Here is a 19548-nt window from a genome sequence, read left to right on the forward strand (position 1 = left end):
GCTTATATAAAGCCATAAATCCCAGCCGTGCTTATATAGAGCCATAAATCACAGCCGTGCTTATATAGAGCCATAAATCACAGCAGTGCTTATATAGAGCCATATTGCAGGTATGATATGGCACATCTGTATTATATACAGATGTTGCTCAGCTCAATATTATCATCCATTTTGTCTATGTATTTCATTAAATATATTATATTATATTATATTATATTATATTATATTATATTATATTATTCATCTGTCAACAGTGTCAAGTAGATCCGTTGGCATCTTAATTTCACACATACTTGCTTCATGGGAACACTAGTGGTGGCAGGAGGATTCTCGACGGCTCTCAGCTGTTGATGAAGTGTTTTCACTTTGACCAGGTCAACAGCCGCCACTCCAAACTCGCTCTGCCACACTCTGTGCACCGCGGAGAGAACGTTCTCCTCACAGGGCTTAGACCAGGTGTGCGAAGAAGCCGCGGTCCAGGTGACCACATCTGTATCTGCCAGTCTTTGAGTGAGGATCTCATTAACACAGAACATCAGTCTGTGACCCTGTGAAGAAGAGGAGAGAAAGATGCTTTCGGTACACTGAACACTGATAATGTTTCTATACTTACAATGAATATGCTATAGGGAGCAAAAGGCAACCTTAGAATAAAGTAGATTTAATAATGGCTAATTGTTGGTTAGACAACACAATATTCATAGTAATAATAATATTAATAATTCATCATATATTAGATATTTTATTGTCTTTTATATTGTTCTTGCCTAAAAAAAAAAAAGTTTATTGGTGATCTACAAAATCCACTAAAAGACAACACTTGAAAATATATTTTTCTTCCCTTATAAAACCGTAAAAGAATTTATATCAGTGCCAGTTTAGCTTACTAATTTATTGAATATACATGTATATCTAAAAACCAACAGCTGGAAACAAACCAAAAGCGAGTCTTGCGTCCTCAGGACTTCCTGTGCTGTGGCCCAGTCCTGGGAAAGCATCAAGTCTTTGGCGCACCTCAGAGAGAGAGAATGTGCGAGCTCACTTTCTCCTGATACCCACGCCAGATTAGCCGCTGTCTTCAGCGACATCACATCCCCTTTCTTGGCAATGACTTTAGCTGCATCAAAGCTCGAGTCTGCGGCGAGGTAACTGGCAGGTGAAGGAAGAAAATACTTTGGTCAGTCAAAAAAAATAAAAAAAATAATCTTTAGTCAGTTTCAATTATATTACCCCATTGACTGTATATAGCAATACCACAATATTATACATACAATATTATGATATGGTATATACATGTTGACTGAGATCCAGTTAAAGGGATAGTTCAGCCAAAAATAAATGTTCTGTCATCATTTTCTCACCCTCATATCGTTCCAAACTGTATGTATTTCTTTCTTCTGCTGAACACAAAAGAATATATTTTGAAGAATGTTAGTAACTAAACAGTTTCGGTTCTCATTGACTTCCATTGGATTTTTTTGTGCATACAGTGGAAGTCAATGGGAACTGAACCTGTTAATGCCGAGGCCCGATTTTCGCTCGCCGCCAAGTTTTGTGAGATCGCCGACAAATCCCCGAAATCAAAGGCAAATCGGTGCTCGTTCAAAGCGAGTGAGAATCACGCAGTGTGAATAATCAAAGACGCGATCTGAGAGAATCTAAATCCTGCGGTGTGAATGTGTTCTGACTGAAAACTACAACGGCGATGACCTACAGCCAATGAGAGAGCAAGATACAGGACAGCGAGAAGTTCGGGGAGGAGTTATAGACCAGAATATCAGTATTTTAATAGATACATTTACAATTATATCAAACAGAAACAAAGCACAAACATTAGCTTGACCAGCAGTACATTGCAAAATGATTTATTTACCCCCAACTCTCTTTGCAGAACACACGATCCTTGCTCCCCTCGTCTCCCCAACCATTTCCTCCAGCATAAACTGTTTATTTATATTCTTTCTTTTGTAAAGTCATGCAGTGTGAAACCTCCAGTCGCCGATCCATCGTGCAGTGTGAACACAGTGTGAACTGAATGCTACCCCAGATAGTCGTGCGGTGTGAAAAGAACAGTGACCCGACTACTTTGAAAATCGTGCAGTGTGAACTCGGCATTAGTTATAACATTAGTCAAAATATCTTCTTTTGTGGTTAGAAGAAAGAAATGCATACAGGTTTGGAATGACATGAGTAAGGGTTGACAGAATTTTCATTTTTGGGTGAACTATCCCTTTAATTGTAGAAAGTACATTTTAAATCATTAACTTTATTACCAAAAATGTAATATTAAGCAGCCCAACATTTTGCATGCATAATTCATTTCGCCCTATAAAAAAAACCCCCAGACCATTTAAAGGGATCATGAATTGAGAAATCAAATTTTCCTTGATCTTTTGACATGTAAGAGGTCACAGTATACATATACACTATATATATGCTAATGTGTTTTCACTCACCATTTTGCTGCAGTAGCATAATGGCCATCCTTCTCCAGCACTGCAGCCCAGCTCATGTACAGATCCTTCAGCACAGGGTCCTCTGGCTGGAGTCTGGCTCTGGCTAAAGCGATGGCCTCGCTGAAGATTTATTGCAAAAACAAACGTGAACCTTCAACTCAGGCCAAACACCATTAACATGACAAACAACCGCTTATTGTGATGTTTCTAACCGGTAGAACTGGTGGCCCTTCAGAAGGTTGATGGCCTCATAGAGTTTATGGATGGAGACGAGATGTGACGCTGCTTTGAGGAACTGCTCTTGGTGGCAGAGCTGCTTCACATACGCCTCTACAGTCCTGGCCCACACCTGGTAGCCCGCTGAGAGAGAGGGTCAATGACAAATAAAGATGTCCAGGAGAAAAGGAGAAATCTTTTTGGGGTTTTTCTACTAGACATTTAAAAACCTACACAAAACTTGTTTTTCTATGATTTTCCTGTCACATGCAAGACAATACACCACACTGACTGGCCAATATGAAATTATAAAAGATTAAATAATTGTATCCCCTAAAACTCATATTTGATCACCAAAATGACATATTTAAGCGTTTTTTCCTTGAAAGAAACATTTCTTCATGCCTTAAAATAGCTTGGATGTAACTACACCTACTCATTTAGTATACACAGTTCTATGAATATGCAAATTAGGCCCGCATCCACTCACTCGCACTAGCTCAGAGATCCACTAGTTGATGATCACAGGTTGACCTGATTGGTTACAAGGTAGTTTGTGACATCAGGAACACCAGCGATTTCAAACCACGTTTTTGAGACTGTCTTTGGCTTATTGGTGTTGGCATATTAAAAACACCACATAGACATATCATCAACAGTAAAAGCTTGACTTTCACCACAGGGGGACTTTAAGCATTTTTCCAAGAAAATGTTCCTTCAGAACTTTTTTCTTTTTTTACAATCTCTGGACAGTAACACCACCTTGAATTTTTTTACCCCACAACATTTTCTGCATGACGTTAAAAAAAAAAAAAAAAAAAAACCCATTTATATAAATATATTAAAAAAATAATTAAAAAAAATAATTATAAAATAATTTCATAACATTTATATTTTTCTTAGTAAGTATTAGTAAGTATTTTGAAGTAAAACAATAATATACAAAAATAATCATAATACTAGTATAATTAAATTATACAATTTTGAACTAAAAATGTGTTCAGCAGTCATAATACCAGAAAACGTCTCACCCATTGGAGCTAAACTGAGGAGGTGGTCAGTCAGCTCTCCTTTCTCCACAGCAACATTTATTGCTCCAATCACGTCTCCTTTCCACAGCCTCAGATACACCATTGAGTCATAATGACCAGCCTCCATGTGGCTCTCCTCTGTTCAAAACACCACAATGAACTTAACACTGCTTCCAAATCAGTGATGCCCGATTCACCTCAGATCTTCAGCATCCGAGCAGATATTGACACCGCACTGGGCCCGACTCACCTTCCTCCTGAAACATCCTGTAGAGGGCATCCCTGTCCGTGAACAGGCCGAGCTGAATATGATCTCCAGATCCTGGAACACAAGCTCCGCTTTGCCCTGAGGAGCAGAAGGGAAAGGAAATGCGCTATTGATGACCACATATTTACTCTCATTTTGTCATTGCAGAAGTTTAAATCTTTAAATTCCTCATTGATCTACATGAGAAGAAAAGCTTGTACTGCAGCGATAATACCATCTGATACCATAAATGTAATTTCCATATTCATAAACCTACCATTCTACCATTCAAATGTTTGGGGTAAGAAAGACTTAATGCTTTTCATACAGACCACACATTTTTTTAACAGAACATGAAAGTCCAAAGTAAATAATAGAATCCCATGGTATTACTTTGGTACATGACCAAAACAACATTTACAATTTTTGTTAATGATGTTTCAGAAAGTTCACATATATCATCCAATTACTCTTGTTCCATTTCATCTGCCTTTTCTGCGACAGAAAGCATCTCAGCAGGACAACTGCATCATTATACCATAGTAAACATTTCAGAGATTTATTTTTTAATTATTGATTTAGCAGACCTAGTTTCTTAAGGCCCGCTCACACCAAGGACGATAATTATAATGATACTGAAATGACAAATATAAATATATATAAACATCATTCTAAATATAAAAGAATAGCAGAGTCCACACCACAACTATAACAATAACAGCAAAGAGGAACAATATCATTGGAATCGCTTCCAGAATGATTTTTTTAACAACATTAACAGCCAGAAAGAAATCAGAATCCATCCTGCTTTGAGAGCTGGAGCATTTAAAGTGGCAAATGACACAAGTGCAGCGCGCTTATAATAAACAGAACAATTTCATCCGCTGGTGTGGATGCTAATATAGTTATAGTTCAGGGCCCCTGACTAACATTTAAGAGCAGTAGCACCGGTGCCACTAAGTTCTACAGATGGTGGCACCAGCACCTGATTTGGTAGTGCGGTGAGATTTTCAATCATAAAGGTAATTAATCATAAAATGACTACTGTTTTACATACACAAGTGCAGTAACTAATAATATTACATGTCTATTTCTCAGAAATGCACATTTGACAGTAAAGCACTGAGCTTGAGTTGAGATGCTGATCAAATTAACTTTTATTAACAGAAGTAACATGTAAAAAACTGATTTTTTATAGATATTTTTAATGTGATGACTAAAAATAAAAATGAACACTTAAATTGGATAATATTTAGAGCCTTGAAGTGCTGGAAAAAGTGTGAAGCACTTGAAAGTCCTTGAAAAGTGCTTGAATTTCACTCTTAAAAGGTTGTACGAACCCTGAATGAATACAGTAAAAACATTCGACTATTTCTGCCACAATATACCATGGTTACAGTTAGCGTTACTACATTTGTGGACTGAAAAGCCTTTCATAACTCATAAGTTTATGGTACAATGTTTCTCCTGGTTTCCAGGTCAGCACTATTTGACCTGATATGGTTAATAACAGAGAATTCTGCACTGAATTTGAATGTTTCTCTTTAGATCTTGCAGTAATGTTATTAATACTGCTGTGAATCCAAACACTTTCTCACTGGATCACCCAGCGCTGTGTAGTAACGGTGTCATGTGATTGAGATCGGTCCACGAGTAAAACTGTTGTGAGCTCGCGATGCGCTGTCTAGTATAAACTACGAAAAGCTGATAAACTCTCCACGCTGCGCAGCTCAAACATGAAGCACGGTTTCTTTATGCTTTCGTTTGCTATTTGATGTTTCTCATATGCAACAGAAATGGCAGCTTTTATTAGTTGGGCATCGTGGTGGTCGCACCAGTGCAAACTCTAACAAAATTTAGTCACACCAGCGAGAAAAAAGGTCCCAAATTTGACCATTTGGTCGCAGTCTGGAGCCGTGTAGGTATCTTGACCGTTATCGTTCTTGTTGTGAATGAGCCTTTAATGTTTCTACATGTTTTTAAGCTCCTGACTTACCATGCGAGTGTCTCACAGCAGCGAGCGTCAGACAGTCTTGCTGAAGTTCCTCTTTGGGTCGGTGATCCATAGAAGTACTGAGCGGGAGAATGGAGCGAGGCTTTCTCTTTTTTAAAGACAGATCTAAAATGAACAACAAATGATATAACGTAAGAGCTTTTACAATGTTTCTGTTTTCTCAAAGCAGGTTTGATGTCGATGACGACAAACAAACACCATAGGTTTTTAAAGACCCAAGTTATTTCATTATTTATTCATTTAAATGTATTAATTGATTAACTTGTTAATTAATAATAATAAATAATACTAAGTCATATGAGAAAAATCAACTTTTTACTGTTAATAATAATTGCTATTACAGTTGCCAAGCAATAGAGCATCCAGCCGCAATTATTATGGAATGAGAGGTCATTCATTTTGGAGCATTTTGTAACTAATAATGTTTTTTTTTTTGCATGATACGTTCAAAAAGAATCTTTATCCCACATCAATAACAGCTAAACTATGAGTACATTGTACCCAACAATTGTTTTTTGACGCAAGTACACAGTAGTTAAAGACATCCAAGTGGGAAAGAAGAAAATATTGACTGCACACATTAAGGCAGAGACCGACCTGATTTCTCTCTTTTCTTCTCCTCTTTGACCTCCCTTCTAACTGCATGGATGAACTTTTCTCCATTCTGAACCCTCTCAGTGCCACGCGTGTCCACACTGCTCTCTCTGGACCAGCCTGTGACCCCAATGATAAAGGTTATTCATCACACAACACCCAGACAGCCGGAGTGACATTTCAAAGACGGCGCTGGAATCACAAAAGCGAGAGGAAGCGGAAGAGACAGCGAGAGATGAAAGAGAGAAAGACGGGCCGTTACCCGTGACGGAAGGAGCGTCTGTGTTCTCCTTCTCTTCCTCTTCGTCATTGTCAGACTGGCCCTCTTCTGCTCCGCTGCCTGCTGTCCCTTTCATTTCTTCACCTAAAGCTAATTCACTTTCTTCCGCCTTCATCCCTCCTTTTCCTGGCGCCTTCTTTTTCTTCTTGGGCTTTTTCTGAGGTCCTCTCTTTTTCTCTATCTCAACACGTTTTTTACCTGTTGATGAAAACATCAAAGTATGCGTATTTTGACGTTTATTCATGTTCATGTCATGGTCTAGTAGTAAAGTGGAAGAAATGATTGGTTCACATGCTTGAACTTAGGCACTACAGCGATGCCACATTAAAGAGTGACAAAATTACATTTATGGTTTGAATTTTGTGATTAAACCTGACAGAATTTGAAAGCTCAGACTTTCATTTCAAAAGTAACAAAGCTTACTGCAATTATTTAGCTTGTTTCCGCCACAGAATAAAAAAGGTAATTGCGACTTTTTATCTCAGAATTGCGTGATATAAAATAGGGATGAGTCACGATTTTCGAATATTCGAATAGTTGATTTTATTATAGAATATCGAATAGGTTGTGTGATTATTGTCTTTTAAAAAATCCCCATGTTTTCGGTGCTGATGCGGTGGTGACGCGTTCAAGTAACCAGAGGGTGACGCTGTCAATAACGCATTTAAAAGCTGTCAATCAACTCTCAGACGACAGAATAAGATATGCCTACACATTTTCTCACACCAGAGCATGTGAGCGGAGTGGTAATATTTCCTCCAGAGCGGAGAGCGCCTTTATGAAGATTCCGCTCCGCTCGTTCATTCTGATCAGCGCCGCTCGCTCAACCCAGAAAGTCCTATGTGACATGCTGGTTCGAAAATATGTGAAAGGGCTGCCCGTGCAATAGTCTAATCGCATATTTATATTAATTTAATTACTGAAATATATATGGGAGAGAATACTAAACCATAATGAGCATTTTCGTAATATATTGCCTATTCCGCACCACAAAGAACCGGCAAAATGAATGATTGTGCATGAGACATTTAATTGTTTATTAATAAACTAATGTTTTCTGTGTCAGTGTCGGCTGCAAAGATAAAGTTGACGATGCTGACTCACGATCTTCACAGTGAACACAGAAATGCACACTTCATACGGATTAGCTTACATAAGCAGAGAGCAGTCCAAAGTTTTAAAAGTAGACATTTCAAGCTTTCTATAGATATATTTCTCAGGTCTGTGAGGAAAGTATACACTGAGTTTCGGTTCATCTATGAGACGAGCTCCAGTTCACGAACAATGCAAGTGATCGCGCCGGCGCCTCCATGTCCTGATTATATTGTCTGCTATATTATTATATTATTTATTAAATCCAGGCAATTGGTTGATGAAACATTGATTAAAATTAAGGTACAATTTATACAAAACGACATTCACTTTAAAAAAAGGCTTTCGACAAAACAGAACTTAACGAAGTGGTCAAAGTCATGTCTGACCCACTCCATATGTCTCCCGATATACTGCGCATCTTATGATCCTATCTTACTCATGCTTTTCACTTTTCAAATAATCGACATAGATGAAATTAAAAAATAACTTTATATTATTTAAACATAAATATGAAACTTGTTTTGAAGTTATATTTAGGCATCACACCGCTCAGCTTCGCTCCACTCACATGCTCTGGTGTGTGGCCTATACATGCGTGCGTGCATGTGGGGGAGGGGCGCGATTTTCGAATCTAATAATACCCAGCAATCTTTGAATATTATTTTTGCATGAAATGCCCATCCCTAATATAAAATCGCAATTGCGTGTTATAAAGTCAGAATTGTGAGATGTAAACTCGCAATTGTGAGATGAAAAGTCGCAATTATCTTTTAAAATGTTTTATTCTGTGGCAGAAACAAGCTTTCATAATTATTGGATGGTATGCGCGCTATAAATAAAGTTTAGTGAAGTTTTGTTCTTGCGTCAACTGAAAACAGCATAGACTAAAAGATGTTGGTTCATCAAAATAAAGATTAAAACGAGAAATCGATATGGTCAACTCAGACACAGCTGACATGTTTACCTGTTGTAGCTTAACCATGTTTTGTGCACAAAATAGACACTGACAGTCACAATGTGCCATTAAAGTAGTGTTAATTAAACCAACGTTTCAGTAAATGACTTGGTGACAATGACAATGGTTTCAGACCAAACCAAAAATTTGTTTCCGTTGAATATGTTTGTTTGGCGACGTTTCGGTGCATCACTAGTTGAATATAACGATATACATACTCTTGGGAGGTGTGACGTGTTCCTGCTTGGATATGGCCCATTCCTGGAGGGTGAAGTCATCTCCACCAGTCCAGATCAGATCTGGGTGAACAGCGGACCACTGGACGCACATCAGTCGGCCTGAGTGACCCCTGTAGTTACACACCGGCTGCTCTTTCAGCACATCCCACACCTGTGAACAATGAGTTTTTACACAGTAATAAAATTAAATTTGTATTTTTTCTAGACAATGGATTATCCAAAAACCATGACTATTTAAAGGGGTCATTACATAAGAAACCTTTGACATATAAGAGGTCTTTGTACATTCTGCAAGTTTCATAGCTTTAAACATCCTCTTCATTATAAACAAAACACTTATTTAATACCGGATGTGAACACATTATAAATCACTGACGCAGTTTACACTGGATATAGTATACAATACAGATTCGCATTCAATTTCTGACACTCCACACGCTTGAGTCTGTCGACAAAATTGAAGAGTGAAATAGCGTTTGCTTTGAATTTAAATGGCTTGTTTGTGGCTCTGTACAGACTTCAGAAGGATCCCAGCATCAGAAACAAGTGGATGTTTAATGGCGTCCCGGATTGCGTTGAAGGGTTATATGTTTGTTCGGAGCATTTTGTTTTGTAAACGAAGCACAGTGTAATGGAGAGTTAGCAAAGTAAATGATTTTAGAATTCTTTGTCTATAAATGACATGTTTATATCGATAATGTTTTCAAAACACTTACTCATGTGCAATAGTGAGTGGGTGTTTATACGGTTTCCTATGCAATGATGTTAGCCAATCATAACAGTGGCCATTTACTGACGAGGTTCAGAATAAAGGTTAAAATTAATATTTTTATATAAGTGAACCTCAAGGAACATATACAAAATACAAAACAACAAAACAATATCATGACCCCTTTAATATAAACCATATTTTCATAAAAATTCCAGATAAAATAACCTTGAATTCGATTATATTACTGCGACATAAACTGTTTTTAAACCTTCTGAAATTTTTTCAAAATAATAAATAAAAGTGTAACTTGCCTGAGAGGTTCCGTCATAACATGCCGTCACCAGACGCCCATCGTGATGGGGACTCCAGGCTAGGCCGGTGATTTTGTTAGTGTGACCAGAGAGAGTTCTGAAAGGTTCAGTCACCAGCACTGGATTCTCTGATGGGGTTTCTGTAAGTGAAAAACCTTAATAAGAAAAACAAGCAAATTCAAAGCCCTGATATACTTCAAGCTAAATCGAAGAACGAACTAGTGTGACGTCATTTCGAGCAAAATCAGGCCAAAACAAAGTTCATTTGGAGTTGTTTCTGAAGCTTGCCAAAGCGAACTTTCCAAAAACACCTTTGAACTACCATTGGTCAGTGGCGATTACATAATAGGTGAGTGTGGCTCTAAGGCATTGCCTTCTTTTACAAGGAAATCTTCTCTCTGGTTAATTTCTTCTGTTCAATCCATCGAGGTCAAACATGAACACACCGGAGAGCTACTTTACAGTAGAAATTTAAGTTATAATTCTAATTGAAAGCAACACTAGCCAGGTTTCCATTTAAGGATTTTTTTGCGGAAAAAGGTTTAGTTCTTTAAAATGGTTACCATTATAACTGATAGTAACGCAATTTAGTACAGTGTTTAAATTCAGAATAGGTCGTTGTTTCTCCCATTTTTTAAATTATAGGCCTATTACCAAGCCTTCTTTTCAATCTACAGTCTAATAGGCCAATAAACTAAACAGAAAAATAATACAAACCTCTATCTGTTTCTGAATATTGCAAGTATTGATCTGAATAGCCTAAATAATGAAGTACAAAAAAAAACATGGCACTTGTTAATAAAAAGTAGTTTATATATAATTTAATAATGTATAATAAAGTTTCGATTCAAATGGATCTTGAAAATCTCTCCAGCTTGTCAAATGAAGGCCGTTCTGAAGGCTGACAAAAAGAAAAGTAAAATACACAAGTAATATGTTACTTCTGTATATGAATAAATAAAGCAGTAATTAATGTCATAAAATCACGAGTCTGATTTCATGGTCAGCAGCTCAACTCACAAACATGACAATTGTAAATCAAACTTTTTTTAAATACCATTTATTAATATGTAATATAATTTTATCTTAAACAAATTAGAAATATAAAGTGGGTTGAAAAGACTGTTTGTGAAGCTGTTTCATGACAACTCTCTCCGGGTCAGCGGCAGCGCCAACACAGCTTTGAATGTTGCGATATGATTTTGTCAAAGTTTAATAGACAGAATTGAAAGATCGCGTGGGTGTTTGAATCAAGATCACAGTCTTTTAAAGATGAATCGTGCAGCTCTATTGTCTTATCTCTCTCAGCATATGAGTAGCGCGAGGGCTTTTCAGTGCTTTCAGTCTCATATCTCTTCCATGCGTCCACTTGGGATATTACGTCACTCAACACTCATAGATAACGACACAATTCATCCTCTGTTGGAACGAAAGTGGCTAACTTCTGTCAACCTCATCTACAAGCAAGGACAAAAAATAAAGCAATTGAATTTGAATTAATATCGATTCTGGAATAAAAAAAAATCGATTTTAGAATAAAAAAATAAAAAAAATCAAGATAGCTAGGTGAATCGATTTTTTTCTCCCAAGCTCTGAGATTGGCAAGAGCAGCTTCCAAATCCTCAGTACTCATCTTGCTGGATCTGTCTGCTGCTTTTGACACAGTTAACCACCAGATCCTCCTGTCAACCCTCATGATGAAGGGCATCTCAGGAACTGCACTCCAGTGGTTCAAGTCTTACCGCTCAGTTATGTCCTCCAGGGTGTCAAGGAGAGTCTAAGTTGAAACATCTAGCTACAGGGGTGCCTCAGGGCTCAGTGCTTGGACCACTTCACTTCTCCATCTACATGTCATTGCAAGGATCTGTCATTCAGAAAAATGTTTATTCCTATCACTGCTATGCTGATGACACACAACTCTACCTGTCATTACAGCCAGAGGATCCAACAGTAGCTGCTCGCATCTCAGCCTGCCTGACAGACATTCCTGGCTGGATGAAGGACAACCACCTTCAACTCAATCTTGCAAAGACAGAGCTGATTGTGGTCCCGGCCAACCCAACACTACACTACAAATTCTCCATTCAGCTGGGTTCGTCAACCATAACTCCATCAAGGTCAGCCAGGAACCTTGAAGTTGTGATTGATGATCAGTTATACTTCACAGACCACATTCAGAACTGCCCAGTCCTGCATATTTGCCTTATGCAACATTAGGAAGATCAGGCCCTTCCTATCAGAGCATGCTACAAAACTCTCTGTCCAAGCTCTTGTATTGTAATGCTCTCTTGGCAGGCCATCCAGCATCAACTGTCAAACCTCTGCAACTGATCCAGAATGCTGCAGATAGAGTGGTCTTTAACAAGCCAACACACGTCACACCTCTCCTCATAAAATTGCACTGGTTGCCAATTGCCACCCACACCATTCAAGGTACTGATGTTTGCCTACAGATGTTTGCTCTGCACCCCTAAACCTTGCGTTCTGCAAGTGAACGGTGCCTTGTGGTACCATCCCAAAGAGGCACGAAACTGTTGAACTCCCTCTACTATACAGGTGTGAAATCTCTTCAGCCTGAGCATTTTTCATTTCACTTTTGGTGTGAAAGGATCTTTACATTTTCCAAAAATAAAAAAAATTAACTAGTTCTCAATTTAATTAAAATACAAACAAGCAAGCCCAGACCCGGTCAGTAAACATTACAAAAAAGTAAGGTAACACATTTCCTTCCATAAAAAGTAATGCAACTAGTCACTTTTTAGGGAGTAGGGTATTATAGTAACGCATTACTTTTAAAAGTAACTTTGCCCAACACTGCCAGTAGTACATATTATGTATACTGTGCACAGTATGTACATTTTTTTATTTTGTATGCATAGAATAGCTAACAAGAAAAATCCAACAGCCGATTCTCACCAATGGCGTTCCTGAGGTCATGGACGTAGACTGTGGCATTACTGGAGCCAGACGCCAGCAGATACTGCAGCTCCTTCTGAGAGTGTTCATGGTGCCAGCAAAGTGAATTTATGATCTTATGATGCTGCTGCACTGTGCACAAGATCTTCAGCATGGGAGCCTTCAACACCTCTATAGACCTACAAAAAAAACCCTTACGGAGTGAGACACTTAATATAACCTCCGATAATGAGCTTTATTTGATGCATAATACTCTAAAATATTGTTGCATATGATATATTTAATATTTAAAGACTAAATTAAATCAAAATAGATTCTGGTCTTATTGTGCACAATTTATGTGTCATTTTTAATCTTACATTTCTCTGATGTTTTCTGATGTTGTAACTAAATCCATGTGGAATGAGAAAAATGATCTTAACAAGAAATATCTCAGCCTCATGACCCAATTAAATCCAGATGGATACACTCAAGCCCCGTCCTACATCATTTCCTACTGAATGTACAATTTTCTCTGTCTCCTCATTTGAAAATGAACCAAAACAACACTTTAGAAGTAGGTTCAATTTGTTAACATTAGTTAATGATATAATGAACTAAAAAAATAAACAATACCATTACAGCATTGATTATTCTAGCTTAAAAGTAAATACAATTTGTAGACGCTATCGTTCAAAAGTTTGGGGTTGGTAAGATTTTTTTATGTTTCATAAAGACATATAAAATTTAAATAAAAAATGTATTAAAAACAATTCTATGATTTCACTCCCTATTCTAGCTCATGCAACTCTAAGCAATGTCTGAAACGTCCTTTTTTGAGCACTTGTGTTTGTTTGCCTTTTCACAATGAATCGCTTGCTGTATTCCTCATTTGTAAATCGCTTTGAATAAAAGCTTCTGCAAATTGAATAAATGAATAAAAATACATTGCGAAATATTATCACAATTTAAAATAACTTTTCAATTTTAATATATTTTAAAAAGCTGAATTTTCAGCATCATTACCCCAGTCTTCAGTGTCACATGATCCTTCAGATATCATTCTAACATGCTAATTTGCTGCTCAAGAAACATTTCTTATTATTAACAAATTTTGAATGTCAGTTGTGATACTTAGCTTTTTTTTTTTTGAAAAGTGATAATTTCTTTCAGGATTCATTGATGAATAGAAAGCTCAAAAGAACATTTATTTGAAATCTAAATCTTTTGTATAAATGTATTTACTGTCACTAATTTACTGACCAATTTAACACATTCCTGCTTAATAGTATTAATTTCTTTCAAAAAGAAATATGACCCCATATTTTTAAATGATACTATATAGTACTATATTTGAAAGATTTCATGTTTTATAAATTAACATCAATGTATTATGAATAAAACAAAAATACATAAAGAACAAATAGTATAGTAATTAATAAATGATTAACAGATTAATACAATTAATATTAATTCATTACTAATGTTAACAAATTAAAACTTAATGTAAAGCATTACCAATTAAGGTAACTTCAAAGAGAAAATGATTAACATTATTACCCATCTTCATTTCCAATGGCCAAAACGCTGCCATCCGGCTTCCAGCTAAGGTCTGTGTGTGGGGGGATCTTGTGCTGAAGAACAGAATAACTTTTTCAATATGAACAAATTTAATAAAGACAAATATGAACGGGCGATTTCTCATCTTACTTTGATGCTGTTAGTGTCTCGGATGAGTTTGTCAATGTTACTGGCCTCCCCTGAGAGTTTCCAGGGGTCGTGCTGGAAGATGACCCCCTCTCCGGCACAGCTGTATAAGCTGTAGGACGGCTTGTCTCCTGATCCCCCTGAGCCACGCACACGTACACAATTATTAGCGGGAACATCACCATCACTATTGCTCATCCCTTCAACAAACCCCTCTAAACAAACAAAAGCAATTATCTCCAGCCCCTCGAGCATCGGAGATGGATACGGTGATGAACGTGTCATTTGTCAGCAGCGGGGTGAAATTATGTTTTCATTCCTTGATTACCCAACAAACTCCACGGAGGGAAAGCAAGCATTTTGTTCACCCTCGCTCAATTACAGAGCGCGTTAAAGAGGAACTGGGCATCACTTATTGCTGATGGATTGTTCTTGACGCCATTTCAAGTTCAATGTTTACTGGGTCATGCGGGTGTGTTTAATGAATTGACTTACCGAAAGACATGGGCGGCACAGGAGGACCCCATGAAAGAGAGTAGATGGTTCTGCGGTGGTAAGTGCTTGAGATTTGAGGAGGTCTGTGCGTGAAAACAAATAATGAAGTGAAATGTGTAATGTGTAATTTTCCATTTTTTTTAAATGTATTTGAAAGTTTAATTGAATTACGCTGCCATAACTGTAAAAGTTGTTTTTTTCTATGATTGAATCTTGCATCAAAACGAACCTAAGGAATCGCAAGGTTTCATATTTCATATGCATAAATACAGTTCAAAAATGCACGGCTGTTGCTCTTACTTGTTAGAGTAAACTTCATATATGCCCACTTTACCATCATCGGTACCAAACGCCAGAGAGCCCTCTTTTAGTGGATGCCATGCCAACTGTAAGAGAAGTGAGCAAAAAAAGTGGGCTTGATTTTAAACTAACTGAATGGCACTGTGGGAAATATAACTGTGAATTAAACCCATCTGACTCACAGCTGTGACTTTAGATTTGATCCCTTGCCAGAATGTCTTGATGTCATATTGGTTCTGAATAGACATGGTGTTCCAGACCCGAATCATGCTGTCTCCGACCCCTAGAGCCAGACAGCCGGTGCCCACCGGAGAGAAGCTGAGGCAGTACACAAACCCACCCAGAGTGGGCAGAGTCCAACAGCACTCCAGAGACGCCAGGTCCCAACACTTAATCTGAAATGAGACATCCATACAGAATAAATAGATACATATAAATCATCACAAATCTCAGAATAGAATTAAACATCATTTTTACCATTAATAAGATTGGAATGTACACAGGCTTTGTCCTAGGCAGACTAGTGAAGAGTGAAGGCTATTGCAGAAACATGCACATAAATATAGGGAATAGGATACAAGCTGCTGCAAGGAAAGTAGGGAGAACCCCTTGGCAGAACTAGGCAGGTGGTGCTGGGGAAGTAGGGGGATAGGAAAATTCTCATGGAGTTGAGCCAGCTCGTGTTGGAAATAAATATTTTATGTTAGACTGATTGGCCATGCAGCTGGCTTTAGGGGAACCATTCAGTTGCTCTGAAGTGTTTCATGACTGAAATATGTATATAAACTTTTTTGTTTCTTTATTTTAAGCTAAATGTATCTCAATTGTACAACGAATACGTTTTCTGCATGCAAAATATAATTGAATATTTTTTACCACCCAGAACACCCTAGCAACCGCCTAGCAACACCATAGCAATCACCCAAAATACTCTAGCAACCACCTAGCAACCACCCAGAACACCCTAGCAACCGCCTAGCAATGCCCTAGCAACCATCCAAAATACCATAGCAACCACCTAGCCTAGCAACTACCCAGAACACCCTAATAACCGCCTAGCAACCCCATAGCAACCACCCAACATGCCCTAGCAACCATCTAGCAACACCATAGCAACCCCCAGAACACCCTAGCAACCATCCAAAATACCCAAACAACCACCTAGCAAAAGCATAGCAACTACCCAGAACACCCTAGCAACCACCTAGCAACCACCCAGAACACCTTAGCAACCACCTAGCAACCACCCAGAACACCTTAGCAACCCACTAAAAACACCCTAGCAACTGTGCCGAATTTTGCCACTGCAAGCACCACTTCACATTTTCTTCAGGAAATATACATTCTAGTTTAGCATTTATTTCTGAATTTGGAGTGAAAATACCCTAGATTCACTCACAACTTACTCCACCTTATTATTGTAATAGCAATTTGTTTAACAAATAGACAAATAATGGTAGCACTTTATTTTACAGTCCTGTTCCCCATGTACATACTATGTACTTATTATAGTAATTACAATAACTGGGTAATAACTAGATACTAACCCTGAAAATAACCCTAAACTTCTCACTAACCTCTGAATGATAACCCCTGTAGTTACCTTATATTAACCAGTTCTTTCTTAGGTAAGTACACTGCAAGTACACATATGTGAACATACTGTAAAATAATGTGCAACCCAAATAATTATGCATTATATATATTTACTTCTCACACATTTTTGGAGAATGTTACTAACAAAAAGTATTGTGGTGGTGTCACAATACACTGATGATACTCATATACCATGATATTGAAAGATTATCACATTTAAATTCCATGGTCATATCATACCTCAGTTTTAGAAATAAAGGTTATTTATTCTGTTTTGTGTCAGCCGAGTTTGCTGAAAATGGTTTACAAGCACATACTAATGGAGGAAGATCTCACCTCTCGGTCCATTGAGGTGCTGAGCAGAAGCTCTCTGTCCCCTGAGCGAAACGAGCTCATGTTGAAGACGATCCGGCTGTGATTCTCTCCATCTGGGGAACTGCCCAACAGACTCCACTTCTGCTTGCCTGACTTCACGAGATCCCACATTACGATCTCACCGCTGCACGACAACACCCGCAGTGAGTCGACTCATGTTCGTTTACTACAAAACATCCTCCAACACACAATAACCAAACACAACATACCCAAAACAGCTGGACACAATCTGTGAAGGTCTCCCTTTAGGCCAGTGGACCGTCAGCCAAAGTCTTTCCTTCAACGCTGGATCAACTCCCACTCCTCGTCTCTTCAGGAAGGGAAGTTTCAGCGTCATTACACCTGAAAAGAGACACACGGTGACCTCAGTGACACTGCACCTGAAAGCTACAATAAACCAGTCTGTGCAATCTTTGGGTTATGAATCTTTCTTTGTCACCTTTGCCTCTGGCTGTGCTCCATATCCGCACAGTCTGATCTCGACTACCCGACGCCAGGTAACACCCCACTTCTGCTCCTTCTGTCGCCAAATTGCTTCCATCTACGGAAAGAGTCAAGGACATGTCACTAGTTTTTTTTTGTCCAATCTATTTTTGTCCAAAACTTTTTTGACAGCCAAACTCCTTAGACATCAAATATTTAATTTAAATAATATAGTATTTTAAGTTAATCTTTCAATAATTTAATGACACATTCGCATGTTCATGGTTCTCAAATGTCAGGTCACATGGTTCATATTTGGGTTCACTCTTTACAGGAACCAACTGACACTAGTTACAACAGAAATACTGTATGTATGTCTTAAATTCTTCATTTTCAAACATATAAACGGTTTGAACGTGTCAAATTCTCAAGCTTTTACTGGGAATATTGAGGAAATCATGTAAACTGTGTGTGTTCGCACTTGTAGTTCGATTTGCTTGGTTCGTTTGGTCCGGACCGAAACAAAAAACATTTAGCCCTGGTCTGTTTGGCGTTCACATTTGCATTTTAACAGCGAACCTAAAGATACCAAACCTAAAGGCATAGGTATATGTTCACAACCTGATTGGTCGGATTTTATTACGCATATTTCGCGACGGAACTTACCAAAACAATGGATAAATGCGCTCGTTGTTTGTGTGTAGCCTGCATATGATGGTATTTCGGCCAGCTGAGAACTCGTGAATTGATTATAAAATGTGTAAAGGAGTCAAAACAGTGGCAGAAATCCCTCCGTCACACACACACACACACACACAAAAATCTGGCAGCGTTTCTGACGCCTGTACCGAACTGTGATGGGCAACATCGCAACTGTGACGATATGCTTGAGGTATGCTTGAGCATTCTATCCTTTTTAGGGTGGCATCTTGTGACATGTCCCATTTTTGGTTTGTTTACAAGTTTTTGTCAGTGTTGCGTTCAGAACCGCACCAGAGTTAATTTGGAAGCGGACTGAGACCGCTGATAAGATAGGTCTCGGTCCGCTTCCAAAGAAACTTAAGTGCGCTTTGAATAAAATATGAACTGTTTGGTGCGCAACAGGGTTTGGATGGCAGAGTTCATTTTAATTTAACCAAACCTGCCAAGTATGTCCACAAAAATGTTGGAACTTATGTGAACCTAGTGCACATTTTGTTCCCAAATACATATTAAACTCACAGCGCAAAGTAGAAATGTAATTTATGAGAGGCAGCATTTACTGTGAACAGATTAGCTCTGAAAACACGCCATTATAAGCTCATGTAATTCATGTAAATGAACAAGGTGATATTTTAGATTCATTGAGATACTATTTTAGTTTTTAATATTTTGAATACATTTTTATTTTCATCTTTTCTGTTTTGATGTTTTAATAATTTTGTTGTCTGTTTTTGTCATTGCAATTTTATCACCACTTGGGTTTTATTTTGATTAATTGCACAGCCGCATTTGTTTATTTTAAAGGGACTATGTGTAGCTTTTTAGGTATTTTATTATCTAAAATCAATATTTTTATTAATAAATATGCCCTCAATGGTGTACAAATACCTATGCCAATGATCAGA

The 19548-nt window shown here is 37.9% G+C and overlaps 1 protein-coding gene across 2 annotated transcripts in view; it reads right to left on the reverse strand.

The window, feature by feature from the left end:
• Window positions 1-19548, reverse strand: part of gemin5 (gem (nuclear organelle) associated protein 5) — a 28005-nt gene that overhangs the window by 4560 nt on the left and 3897 nt on the right. For both annotated transcript variants that reach the window (XM_084136276.1, XM_084136277.1), the window contains exons 5-24: window positions 17958-18059; window positions 17728-17860; window positions 17480-17642; window positions 15730-15942; window positions 15548-15633; window positions 15248-15330; window positions 14756-14892; window positions 14606-14679; window positions 13067-13245; window positions 10151-10290; window positions 9107-9278; window positions 6821-7036; window positions 6562-6678; window positions 5947-6069; window positions 3954-4049; window positions 3704-3841; window positions 2669-2816; window positions 2457-2576; window positions 939-1149; window positions 294-548 (exon numbers count right to left, since the gene is read on the reverse strand). In XM_084136276.1, the coding sequence (XP_083992402.1) occupies window positions 294-548; window positions 939-1149; window positions 2457-2576; window positions 2669-2816; window positions 3704-3841; window positions 3954-4049; window positions 5947-6069; window positions 6562-6678; window positions 6821-7036; window positions 9107-9278; window positions 10151-10290; window positions 13067-13245; window positions 14606-14679; window positions 14756-14892; window positions 15248-15330; window positions 15548-15633; window positions 15730-15942; window positions 17480-17642; window positions 17728-17860; window positions 17958-18059 (2906 nt within the window). The remainder of the gene's footprint in view (window positions 1-293; window positions 549-938; window positions 1150-2456; window positions 2577-2668; window positions 2817-3703; window positions 3842-3953; window positions 4050-5946; window positions 6070-6561; window positions 6679-6820; window positions 7037-9106; window positions 9279-10150; window positions 10291-13066; window positions 13246-14605; window positions 14680-14755; window positions 14893-15247; window positions 15331-15547; window positions 15634-15729; window positions 15943-17479; window positions 17643-17727; window positions 17861-17957; window positions 18060-19548) is intronic.

Source organism: Abramis brama (genome assembly GCF_963993115.1).
Source record: "Abramis brama genome assembly, chromosome: 15".
Taxonomy (NCBI): Eukaryota; Metazoa; Chordata; class Actinopteri; order Cypriniformes; family Leuciscidae; genus Abramis; species Abramis brama.